Source organism: Antechinus flavipes, chromosome 3 (assembly GCF_016432865.1).
Source record: "Antechinus flavipes isolate AdamAnt ecotype Samford, QLD, Australia chromosome 3, AdamAnt_v2, whole genome shotgun sequence".
NCBI lineage: Eukaryota > Metazoa > Chordata > Mammalia > Dasyuromorphia > Dasyuridae > Antechinus > Antechinus flavipes.
In genome coordinates this window covers 426740317-426753382 of record NC_067400.1, presented here as the reverse complement: position 1 = coordinate 426753382, position 13066 = coordinate 426740317, and the positions used below count along the sequence as shown (strand labels likewise).

The following is a 13066-nucleotide window of genomic DNA, read 5'->3' as shown; positions in this document are numbered from 1 at the left end:
GTTTTCATTTCAGCATTACACTACCACACTAATGTTAGACATCACTAATGATGATGATGATGATAACAGCTAACATTTACAAAGTACTTAATATGTACTAGGCACTGGGCTAAGTGCTTTACAAATATCTCATTTGAACCATACAACCACCATAGAAGGTAAGTGAAATTATTATGCCAATTTTGCAAATGAGGAAACTGAGGCAGATACAGGTTAAGTGACTTTCCCAGCGTCCCATACCTAGTAAATCCAATCTGAAGCTGGATATGAATTCAGGCCTTTCTGACTCCTGACAGATACTACATCCATTGTGCCACCTAACTGCCCTGGAAACAAAGTTTTTGCTTTGCTTTATAGTTGTTTTTTTCTTTCCTTCTTACTAGATTATAACTTTTTTCAAGGTAGATACAAGATATTATGTCTTTTGATTTTTCCATAGTGTGATAAATTTTGTAAGCACCTAATGTTTTTTGAATAAATATTGAATAAAATTGACTTTAACTCTGAAATATATAATGGGATTCATTTTTAAGCAAGAAGAAAAGTCGCCATTTCACAATTTTCTCTTACTATTTTTAAAGTTTACATATTTAACCATTAAAAATGAAACTAAACTCTATTTGGAGGAAACTGAGATAGTAATTGACTTCTTCAGATGATACTATTTTTTTTTTAAAGTTTCCTTTCCAGTATAAAAGAAATTTGAGGAAGATTAATACTTATGCTATTTGAAGACAGAATGGTCTAAAAATTACCCTATATTCCAGGGCTGTACCACTCAAAAGGAAGACATTTAGAGTCTACTCATTACTCAGCTTTCCTCATTTATGGGATAAAATTGCCTTTATGGGCATTCTGCCAGTACCATTTATGTACAGTGTAAGGCAGATTGCTAGAAGAAAGTACTCTGCTACAAAAACATCTGTTCCTCATGAAGAATGTTAGACTATGTATCACCCATTATTTTGTCCATGACTATTATATACTTCATTACAGTGCTGCCTCATTTGTTTAGTGGTCAGACTTCCGGTGATCTTAACCACTGAACCACAGGCGCAAAAGTGGAAGGAAGTGAAAAAATCCCTCAGCAGCAGGAAAACAAATACCATAATTTTTAGGCACAAAGAGAGGCAGTATGGTCTTTCAGGATAAAGATTATTGATTTAGAAATTTTGTAAAAGACTCAGCCTGATGAATAGAACATTGCATTAGGATATGTTAATTCTAGTACCATCTCTACCGCTAACAAGCTGGATTATATTAAGCAAGATATTTCATCTCTTTGGGTTTCTCTTTCTCTGTAATAATAAATAGTATTTCTATAATACCCATGATACACCCAGATGCTGTGCTAAATTCTTTTCAAATACTTTTATTTGATCCTGATAACAAACTTGTGAGTTAGGTACTATTATCATCCCCATTTTACAATCGAAGAAACTGAAGCAAATATAGATTTGTCTTTATGACTTGCCTAGAGTCACATAGCTAATAAATGTCCAAGGCAGGCTTTGGATTTATATATATATTTATATATTGACTCCAGGCCCAGAACTCTATTCACTGTGCCTTCTAGCTTACCATTGTAAAAATTAAAAGATTGGATATGGCCTCCAGGATTTTCTAGGATTAGGATTCCATTATTCTATCAAAGTGCTTAATTGAATAAACTAGACTAGTTAATTTTTTCCGAACGCCTCTAGTTTTTTTCTGAGTTATAACTAATTTCTTAAGTATTTGTATTAGTGTATGTGTGTGTGTGGTATATAGGAGAGAATTCACTAGAAGATAAAACATTAGTGGTTAATATGGAAAAAAGGAAAGTGTAGTAGAACTGACAAAGAAACATAGGTGAGGGTTAGTAGAAATGTTGGTGGTTTGGTAAAAAATTAAGCCAAAGTAGATGTTGAATTAACTCAGAGGGCAATATCGCATCTAGCCACTAGGCGGAGTTCTATTTGAGCTATATTTCCTGGGATCATGCAGCAAAGGAGCAAGGCTGTGAAGCTTTAGTATCTCTGCTGGCCAGTAGAGAGAGATCAAAACCTTCAAATACCTTAATTGCCTCCTACCACAATGGCATGATTTTCTACATTCAGCTCAGAAGCAGATTTATGCCTTGTTAAATGCTATTAATTTTACAAGTAATGTAGGAGAGGAAATTAAATGAAATTGTATGAAATTTTGGCTCTACTCTCTACCCCTTGGAAGAATTCATCACCTCTCAGTTTTCTTGCTGTGATATCCACAGATTTAAATATAGGGCAGAAAAGTTGTCTGAAACTTTCTTGTACATAGGATCTTCACAAAAACACTGAAAAAAGACAAAATTCTCCCAGTCTATAAAATCATAAATTAATCTGGGGCTATCTTACTAGATGGGTAAACACTTCAAAAATTCTTGAAGGTATTATTGTACTCAGTAAGAGATACACATAATTTTGATCCCAAATTGTTAAGTCAAATTATGTTCAAAGTCTTCTGTTTAAGGAAGTGAAATGTGTAAAATGCATGATTTCCATTTTTTAAACGGACCTGTGATTTTTCTTAGGGTAAGGAATTCTCTAGCACAGTTTTCTGGGAGCAAAAGAGGTTAAATGACTGAGTGTTGGCAGCCATTATGTGTCAAAGATAGATTGTGAACTCTGATTATATTGACTTTTGAGTCTAGGCTTCCAACCACTAAGCACTATGGCCTCTTTATTAAACATTAGAAGAAAAAAAGTTTCTTTTGCTATAATTTTCCTCTTCATAGTGCCCCTTCTTCTTCCTAAAGTACCCAGCATGGTGTTCGATGCTAGTGTTAGCAGGCCTAGTGATTGCTTGTCAAATTAAGTATTGTTACTAATATTACCTATAATAACACATAGATTGAAAACTGGAAGGGATCTCCAAGTCTCAGAGGAAACCAAGCAAAGATTGGTTAAGTGACCAATACTCAACTGATAAACCAGGTAATCAAATCACAATAGATGGAGTTTTATAGCTGGACTTTTGATCATTAGGATGAAAGCTCCTTCAGGGTAGGGACTGCCCTTCTTTTTGCTTTCATTTTTATTCCTAGCATTTAGCACAGTGCATGGCATATAGCAAACACATAATAAATGTTTGATTTTTGAAGTCACAGACCAATTATAGTATTTCTGTAGTCTTTGCAGAGGTCCTGAGGTCTTGGTGGTGCCAGAGTGAGGGAGAGTAGATGTAAGATTAGATGAAAGAACAACTAGGTCCTGATTATTTTGAATAATGAATCCTGTGAGGTAGTCATATTATTCATATTCATACTCCATACAATGATTGGGCTGAAACCAATGATTTTTAAATGTAACTTCAAAAAATTTGAATTCTAATGTATATGCCTACTTTCATTCATTATTCACATTAATTGGAACTTATCTATAGGAGAATCTAGGAGACCTCACCCAGCATCTTTAATTTCATGGATATTTAGAAAAACTCAGGGCCATATTCCTGTGTACACATTTATCCTACCACTAAATAATTTTTCCCCATATAGCAGATACATAACTTTGTTTTTTTTTAAGTCCTTAATAACCAAAGGCATATTTTCTTTGTACACTGTACTGACATACTTCCCTTTAAACAATATTTGAGAAAGGATTTAGTTAATATGTTCAAACAATGTTATAAAATAAAAGCTGAAAGTGAAAACTGAATATAGTACCAGAAATTTCTCTTAAATAATAAAACTCACATTTTATTCCCACAATACAAGTAGAAACGTGTAAAACTCTAGTTATGTGGCTACATTTTGTTAACTAGTTTACAATTGTCTTAACACTTCTAATTTGAGATCTGAAGTGATTCTTTGTACTTTTCCATCAGCTAAACTTATTATTAGTCTCTATTCAGCCTTGGTATATTGTTATGGTGTTTTTGAGGACGGACATCAAGTCATATAAAGGTAAGTAGTATAACCTACATTTCATTTTTTTTGTTTAGTACTTCAAAAACAAGTAAAACTAAATGATTTTTAGGTGCCCTTCCATCTTCTAAAATACAAACAACTGGCAAGGTTTCCATTGGTGATTTATAAATTTATACTCTGATTTACTGGATTATTATGCAGTTTACTGCATCTGAAGTTTTGATGCAGTAATCTTTTAATGATTCTAAGATGGCAAATTCTTATGGAAGATATATAGCTGTCTTCAAGTATTTGAAGGGCTTCTATGTGGGGAAGGTTTTGGTTCCTTTTCCTTGGCCTTATGGGTCAGAACTAGGAGTAGTAGATGCAGGGGCAGATTTAGTAGGATGTAAAAAAAAAAAAAAGTCTGTTATAATATTACCACCACTACTGCTATTACTACTAAATGCTTTACATATATTCTTATTTGGCCCTTACATCATCCCTGAAAGTTAGGCACTTTTATTATCTCATTTTACATATAAGGCAGAAATCTCATGTAGGCTCATATAGCTAGTGAGGGTATGAGACTGCATTTGAATTCATGAAGAATGGACCTGACAGACTTGGTACTCTACCCACTGTACCATCTACTTCTCTTGGGAAAATTAGGCAAGTTACTTTCTTAGTAGAGATTAAGCAGAAGTTGATATGCCTTTTAGGGGATTCTTGTTTAAGATGGCATCTGAAGTCCGAGATTCTGTAATTCTATTTTTAAGTGTGGAAGTGCACATAGACAAAAAGATATGGTTACATTAGAATGAACAATTCCTTTTTAGCATATCTTGTTTCTTAGAAGACTAAAGAAAAATGCAGTGAAGATGAACACGATATTTGAATTAAAAATTTTATTACAACAAATTTATTTACAAATTACATTTGGATTTATGCCAACAATTGAAACTGCTTAAAAATATTAACAGAAAAGAAATCTCATTGTCTTAAGTGCATTTTCATGAAATAGACAAAAATATTACATTAAAAATTTTGGCATTAAGTTTGTTTTAACTTGATTGTCAAGAAATTTTAAAGAGAAAGGAAACAGCTCTTCAAATTGTGGAAGGTTATAGTTTTGGAGACAGTTTTTAATCAAAGATAGTCAGTAAAAGATTTCAATTAATTTCCTCTATGCTTGAATATATCTAGTTGAATGTTTCTTTTCCTATACAACAGCAGCCTCTGCTGGAGAATAATAACTATCAACGCTGAAAAAAATTTTCTTTGTAAAACAAATGAGTCAAATCTTAATAATAATAGAATTTAAAATCATATTTCTTTTTTAGTGTCTGTTTCAATTTAGTAATCTAGGGAGAATAAGGTTCAAGTTCTTAGAGCTGCACGTGCTTTGTCAAGTATATCTTTTCGGATTTTCGGATAAGTTGGATGTGTTTTGAGAACCTGTAAAGTTAAAAAAAAAATGAAAATAATTGCCAAGTGTATAGAAGAACTAAGAAATCAAGTGAGCTTTCTGATTATTCATTTTTACAAAAAAAGTTATGATTTTCTGGTGGATATCTTTCAAAAGATTTTGAAACCTAAGCATATTTGGAATCTAAAGAAAGCTCAGAGTTATTGAATATGAAGAAATTTCATGTCAGGGTAATAACAAAGGGATTCTACTGCATATTTTATGAAAAAGGGATAAAAATTTTCTCATACTACAACTATTTAGTCTTACATTAATTTTACATTTAACCAACCATAATTAAGGTTTCATAAAACCAAGATTAAATTAATGAAGTCATCTCAAGTCATAAGTGAAAAAGGTCAGTTCATACAACTTTGAATGTCCTTCAAATATATCATTACTTTATTCCTGACTCTGAAACTACAATAATCAAAACAATTTTTAATGTAGTAAAAACTTAATCAAACAAATTTTAAACAGAACTTTTTATTCTCCATTATATTTTCCCCACATTTAGAAGAATCAAATCCTAAGAAAATAATGTCAAAAGTTCATTTAAAAAAAATAACACAAAACTTTCTAGGCCATATCCTGGGAGCAGTATATATTGTACTTTTTTCTCTTATACATTCAACAACTATAGAACTGAATTACAAGGACTGTTATGAATAATCACCCTGGGCACTGAAAAGACCTCAGTTATTAAAAAGGAATTAATTATATTCATTATGCTGTACTTGTTAAAGAATGAAAATAAACTAATATTTTTAAAAAGTTTTAACAACAAGAATTGAAATAAAAACATTTGCCTTCAAATAAACATGTCAATTTGCTCAGATACTGTGATCCAACTTTTATTTTTCTATTGCATACTGTTATCATGTTTTTTTCCTTAGGAACAAAGCAGCATATTTAATAAGACAAGTTATTAGTAGTGTTAGTTATTATATGAGTCTAAGGGCATTAATGAGATAAAATAAGTGAAGGAATCACCATAAAATATCAGTCATTATGTCTCAATTTCATGATCTTAGGAATTTTTTTATATGAAAAAGATGAGTGATTTAGAAGTGTCAAATTCCTCCAGAGCCTGGATAACACAGCAAAAATGATAAACACTATTTATTTGTCATAATTACATTTCAGTACCACAAAGAGGAGTAATTTAATTTCAATCCAAAATATTACTAAAATGAAGCAAACTTTATCACCCAGAATTCTGTTCATCTGAACTTTGTTAACATTTAAGCACCTCAACAACAAAAGTGAAGAGCTTGAGATTCTACAATACGTTAATGATATACCTTTTGAATCTTCAAAGATTTATAAAACTGTGCTTAAGATACTTTTAGTGTTAAGTGCATTTTATCATATCCTAATCTTTGTGAAAATTTGTATTAGGTATTTAGGGAATATTGAGTATTTACGATGATGAGAATGTTCCATTTCCCAGCAATGATGGATAACAGTGTTTTACTGTGCTTACTTATGATAGTTATAATATAGTTAAAGAATGTAGCTAAAGTCTATCCTGAGGTTCACAAAAAAAGGTTACTGCTACTACACCAATGTTTCAATACATTAAACTGTAGGTAAAAATTATTTTTATTTTAAAAATAATTACCTTGTGACATATATCAATGGCATCAACATATCTTTTCCCTTTTAAATAATTAAATGCAAGTTTGTAGCCTATAAAGAAAAAAATGATAACAAATAAATATTAATAAATATGTCCCTTTTTAAAAAACTTGTTCTACCAGTTTAATTTTGTGGTATTTAAGGAACTACATTGAAATGAGCAAGAATGAAGTAACAAATAATACAATAGAGGAGGAAAACAATGAGAAAATCACAGCAGAGAGTATTTGCCATGGAGATAGAAGACTATCAGTCAGGCAAAAGGCATTTGTAAAGTGCTCATAATGTGTTAGGTACTGTCCTAGGATACAAAGAAAGGTAAAACCAGTCTCTGCTCTTAGGGATCTCTCAGTCTAATAGGGAGGTAGGAGCAAACAACTATGCATAAATAATACACACACACACACACACACACACACACGATAACCTGAGTCAAGGTTATTAGCTTCAAGGGAGGACCAGAAAAGTGAAGAAGGTAAGATTTTCACAGAGACTTGAAGGATACCAAAGAAGCCAGGAAAGGAGGGAGGAGGGTACTACAGGCATGGAGAAAACCTTGGAAATGTATGGAATTTGAGATGAAGTGTCTTGTGCAAGGAACAGGAGAAGGCCAGTCAGTGGACTACGGAATATGTGCAATAAATCTGGAAAGTTGGAAAAGGGCAGTTTATGAAAGGTTTAAAAAAGCAAACAAAGGCTTTTATTTTTTATGTTGGAGGTGAGAAGGAGCCTTTGGAGTTTACAGGCTAGGGGAGAGATATGGTTATTAGACTTTCACTTTGGGAAGATCACTTTGATATCTGAGCAAAGGATGGAATTAAGTGAAGGGAGAGTTGGAACGTGAAACTAGCAAGAGCAAATGGGCTCATGCATTAAATTGTTGCCACTATTGGAGAGATTTTTTGAGATTTCAAACTTCTCCTTTTGTGACAACCTTTTCAAGAACCTCCAACTTCTATTCTGGGAAATACTATATTATATAGGGAAAATTCATCTCAATTTAGAAAAATCTTAAGGTATATTATAAAGCACCAAAGAATTTTAGGATAAATCTACTATGCATCTTAATCACTAAATGCTTCCACAAATAGTGTCATATTAAGATACCACCTCTACTTAAGCAAAATTGAGGAATCTATCTCAAAGTGCCAAATTTCTACACAAAATTAAATGTAGATCAGAAGGAGACCATTCTGAGGTTTTTTTTTTTTTTTTTGGATGATGATGAATAATAAAATAAATGTTGACTTGACCAATGATTTTAAATGAAGACAAAATTTAATAGGAAAAGATGTAAAGTCTTACATTTAGTTTAAAAAAAAAAAACACATATAAAAGCAACATGAAAAATGCTTAAACAAGTAGCACTTTAAGTACAAAATACCTGGAAGTTTTAAACACAAGTTTAGTATAATTTGATCTGATATGGTTACTAAAAAGGGGGCAGTACAATAATGTGCTGCATCAATTCATTAAACATGTATTCAATGACCATAAGGTGCGAGGTGCTACAGATGAGTCAAAGGACAAGCCACAATTACTATTTTTATGAAGCTTAGTCTAAGAGTGCCTAGATCTGCAAACTGTGTTGATCAGAGTAAGAGTGAGTATTATGTTCAGTTCCGGGAGCTATATTTCAAAAGACACACAGACATAAGAGAATATTTATACAAGTAGTAAGAATAATGAGTATTCTGGAAAATATATCATAGAATAAATGACTGAAGAAATTGGGGATGGTTGCCTTTTATAAAAATGAGGACATGCTAGATGTTCTAAAGCACCTGAAGACCTACTGTCTGATAGAAAGATTAGGCATGTTCAGGATACTGCACAGGGAAAGAACTAGGATAAAAACCTAGGTGCTTGTGTATTGGGAAATTTTTTTTTTTTTTTTACTGAAGAGCTTTTTTAATGGCCATTATCAGCTTTAAGATTTTATGAACATATAACATGTTAAGACAGAAAGATGAAAGTTTTTAAAGAATTGTTCCTTGTAAGCATAAGCAGTTAAAAGATTAGTTAGGATATCAAAACATTCCCTTTTCAGGAGAGCTCTCAAAAGAGAGTTCTTTAACTTCATACTATAGCTTCTGCCATGGATAACAAAAATAAACGAAAAACTCCAAACTTATTTAAGTAAAGATTTAGGAATAAAATGTAACCAATCATAATCCCTTTACCCCACTCACCCACTGCTGGACTTATCTGATTGCCATATTTCCATGCCATTTCATAATTCACAGAGGCATCCTTATAAGCTTGTTCTTTCTCCATTATATATCCCATATATTCATAGGCTTTGCAGCAAGACTGAAGAAAAAGTTTAGAAAGATATATCTACCTATATCTATTTGTCTATAGTTCCAACATTTTATTCACAAGGTGTGAAACTACATATTTACAAGAAATAATTTTCAAAACTCCTATTTACTTTTGTTAATGCAGTCAATGACTTAAAGATTCCAAAGTATTAAAAAATGTTATAGTATAATAATTATAAAACAATTTTTTCTTTTCTAACCTCTTGGAAGGTTCCAATCTTCTATCAATTAATAAATGTATTGTTTTTGAGCTATTTTATTACAATCAGTACAAAAGTACATTCAAATGAGAGTAAGAGAAAATGTGAAGTTTTGAAGCTATAGGTTCTTGTTTCCAAATTTCGCTTTTTCTGAATCTATAAACATAAGAAACCAGTGAGCACAAATGCCATCTTAGGAAAAAACCACCATATCCAGACATATTCTGCCAACAGGATATCAAACTAAATTTTGGTGTGCCCCACATCTCTCATTGCTAAGCAGATTGTTCTTCTTGTACTATGTTACAGTAGGGACATGACCAGACTATATATTTCAACAGTTTTTTGGATTTTTCAAAGTTATATTTGTTAAGTCTATTTAAAATGCAGTATACCTCATCATTTGGGAAAGATAACAAACTGATAAATGATTCATTTTTAACTTCCCTAAGAACTTAGTAAAACAGTCTTCATTTGAAGATTTCACTTATAACTTTCTAGGAAAAGTACTTAATATGTTTCTCAGAAACTAGAAATGTAGTTTAGATTAGTGTAACAGAAATTCTGAAATAATTTATATAAAATTATAAAAACAAGTATCTCCAAAAAACCAAGGTAAATTCAAGGCACTCTTAGAGTAATTAGATAAATTAATTATGAATGAATCACATATCTAAAGTAATTTTGTCCCTTATAAGAGAATTCCATGTTTAAAAATAACTTTGTTAAAAGGGGCTTTATATTGTAAAAATCTATACTACATTTTGCAATTAAATATTAACATGGTGATTAAACAATCCAAATTAAAATCTGAAAAGGAATTTTTACAAAATTTATTTTGCATAGATTATTCTAATACATGGGAATGGCATCCAGCTGCAGTAAATTCAGTCAGTGTTTCTTTTAGCAAATGAGGCAGAAACCCACAATTGATATTTTTCTGCAATTTTCATTAGTTCTGGATAGGCTAGATAATCACAGGAAAACACTTGACATTCCACAAACACCTTTAGTAAGTAGTACATACTCACAGCTGAAACTTGAAACATGCATAAATTACTTATATGAATGAAAATGACTAAGTAGCATCTGGAGTTATTTATTTTTTAACTCTCAAAGATAAATTATTTCCTGTTTTTCTTGTTTATTTATTGATCATGACAAGAATAAGTATTCTATTTCCCACTTCATGCCTATTCTTACCAAAGAACACAAAAAAAACTTGAAAATGAACAGAATATGAACAGTACAGATTATTATAAAAACAATATATTTCATAGAGAGAAGCAGAATTATTTTTATTACTTACCCTATTATGACGCAGACACCGTCTTAGCAATTCACCTGCCATATCATATTTTGCTGACTGAATATAAATATCAGCAAGCAGCAGCCAACTCTTTTCAAATTCCTCAGCATCAATGGGATTCCAATTCATTTTTGAAATTCGTTTCAGTTGGTTTCTGGCTCGTGGTATCTGTTTCAAGATCATATATGCTGTTGCCATCCCCAAAAGTGCTGGAATGTGATCTTTCTGTAATTAAAGTTCTGAAATTGAGACTCTGTAGATACACATACAGATTATTCATTTTTAAGAAATTTGCTCATATGTTACTTGGTTATATGCAATATAAAATTAGAATTTGACAGAAAGATCTTATTTTGTTTTCTATCACTTCTCAAATATATGACTATTTGAAATGGTGATCCTTAAATGACACTTCATATTCAAAGGATAACACTAGATGCTGGATGAAGAAACTTTGGCACATATAATACAGAAATGTGCAACTAATCATGCTAGTACCATATCCTGATGCCAGATAATTAAACTGACTTTATTTTTGATATATTTTTTTTGTACAATTAAAAACAAGCATTTTAAGCATAGTCCATATTTTTCAAGTGTTTATGTTAAAAACATTTGTGTAAGTATTCTTAAAATATGGATTATAGCAAGAAATGGATTTGTGTACATGTAATTGTACACAATTCTCTCTTTTTAAATTAATCTCCCCTTGCTCTTTTTTCCTCATCTTTAATTTTGTTCATCTCTTATCCAGAGCATTTGACCAAAAGCTAAAATTGGTGCAGATTACCTTTTCTTTAAGTTGTTATGAGAAAATGCATAAGATTATAGGAATTTCAGAGTGCAAAGGGATCTTAGAGACCTAATCCAGTACTATTTTTTTCTGAGAAGGAATCTAAGTTTTAGATTTAGTAAGAATTCTAGAGAATTCAAATGACTTGGTTACATAAGTAGTGGTCAAGCAAGGCTTCAAACTCAGGTTTCTGTATGCCAAATTATAGGTTCTTTTCGACTATATTTCCTTTTTGAAATAAAAGTGAGAAATAATAAAGATAATTATTTATAATGAAGATAATTATTTATAATAATAAAGATAAAGTTTACCCATGAATAAATACACTTGCATTTTCTTGAAACATGGGCCAAAATAACAGACCATACAGAGGAACAGTAAATGTGTGTTTACCAGAAACACTGTTTTTGCACTATAATTTAATTTTGTGAAAGTGGCATATACTATATGGGTAAGCAGTTATAGGAAAAGATATGGAGAATAATTATTCAATTGTGATAAGAACATAGATCATGTACAACTAAGTGAGTTAGTATATTACCATAATCTATGTCATAAAAAATTATGACATTATTATTTATATAAGTACACATGAATGAAATTAATATGGGTATATCTGTCAATAAGATATATAGTTTGTTTTTTGGAAGGTGATTATAGTTGACCACAAAACAGTAGGAAGGCTATCAGGAACTGGTTCTCTTTTTCTTTTTTCACCTCACGGGGAACATAACAACCTTGGTCACAACAAACTTTCTCTGATTGTTACACACTTGAGTGCTGTTTTCCAGCATTCTGTAGCTATGGCATATCACTTGAAACTGTTTCATTCTGTTCTTACAGATTTTCTTAGGCTTGGCAAACTTTTAATTATCTTCCTTCTGTACTCAATATGGCAGATGCTATCATCCATCTGCCATACACATACATTTTAGCAGAGTAAAACTACTGGAGGCATTGTTTGAATGTTGGTGGAAGGTTGTATCATAGGACATTGCTGTTAAATAACAACTGCAATTTTATGTTTAAATATATATTGTAAGGGATAATGAAAGTGCTCAAGAATCTAATAATGTTCAAAATATTTGTGGCACTCCTATTGGGTGCAAAGCATTATACAAGAATCTGAATGAATGGAAGAAAATGACAAATTATTGGCAAAAGAAGAGGACCATAATATAAGAACAGAGGGAGGGCTGTACTCTTTTGAGCTCAGTCATATATGACTATCAGTATTTACTTGTGCAGGGTGTTCCAATAATTTTAATTTATTTTAAAATGTTAATAACTTCAGAAGTATGAATGCTACAAAACTAAAAAAAAAAACCCAGAAAGTTAATTATTTAAAATTTTATATTTAATTTTGTGAATTCTATTTTATTTTATGAATTTTAAATTTTAATAAGATAACATTGTATACTATGTGTTCTAAAACTTTCTGGATGATACTTTCTTAGAATTAG

At 31.2% G+C, this 13066-nt stretch overlaps 1 protein-coding gene across 1 annotated transcript in view; it reads right to left on the bottom strand.

Annotated features, from left to right (window-relative positions):
- Positions 1–4761: 4761 nt before the first annotated feature.
- Positions 4762–13066, bottom strand: part of TTC21B (tetratricopeptide repeat domain 21B) — a 97687-nt gene continuing 89382 nt past the window's right edge. The window contains exons 26-29 of the mRNA XM_051986237.1: positions 10811–11035; positions 9170–9290; positions 6961–7028; positions 4762–5326 (exon numbers count right to left, since the gene is read on the bottom strand). Coding sequence (XP_051842197.1) covers positions 5249–5326; positions 6961–7028; positions 9170–9290; positions 10811–11035 — 492 coding nt within the window. The 3' untranslated portion in view covers positions 4762–5248. The remainder of the gene's footprint in view (positions 5327–6960; positions 7029–9169; positions 9291–10810; positions 11036–13066) is intronic.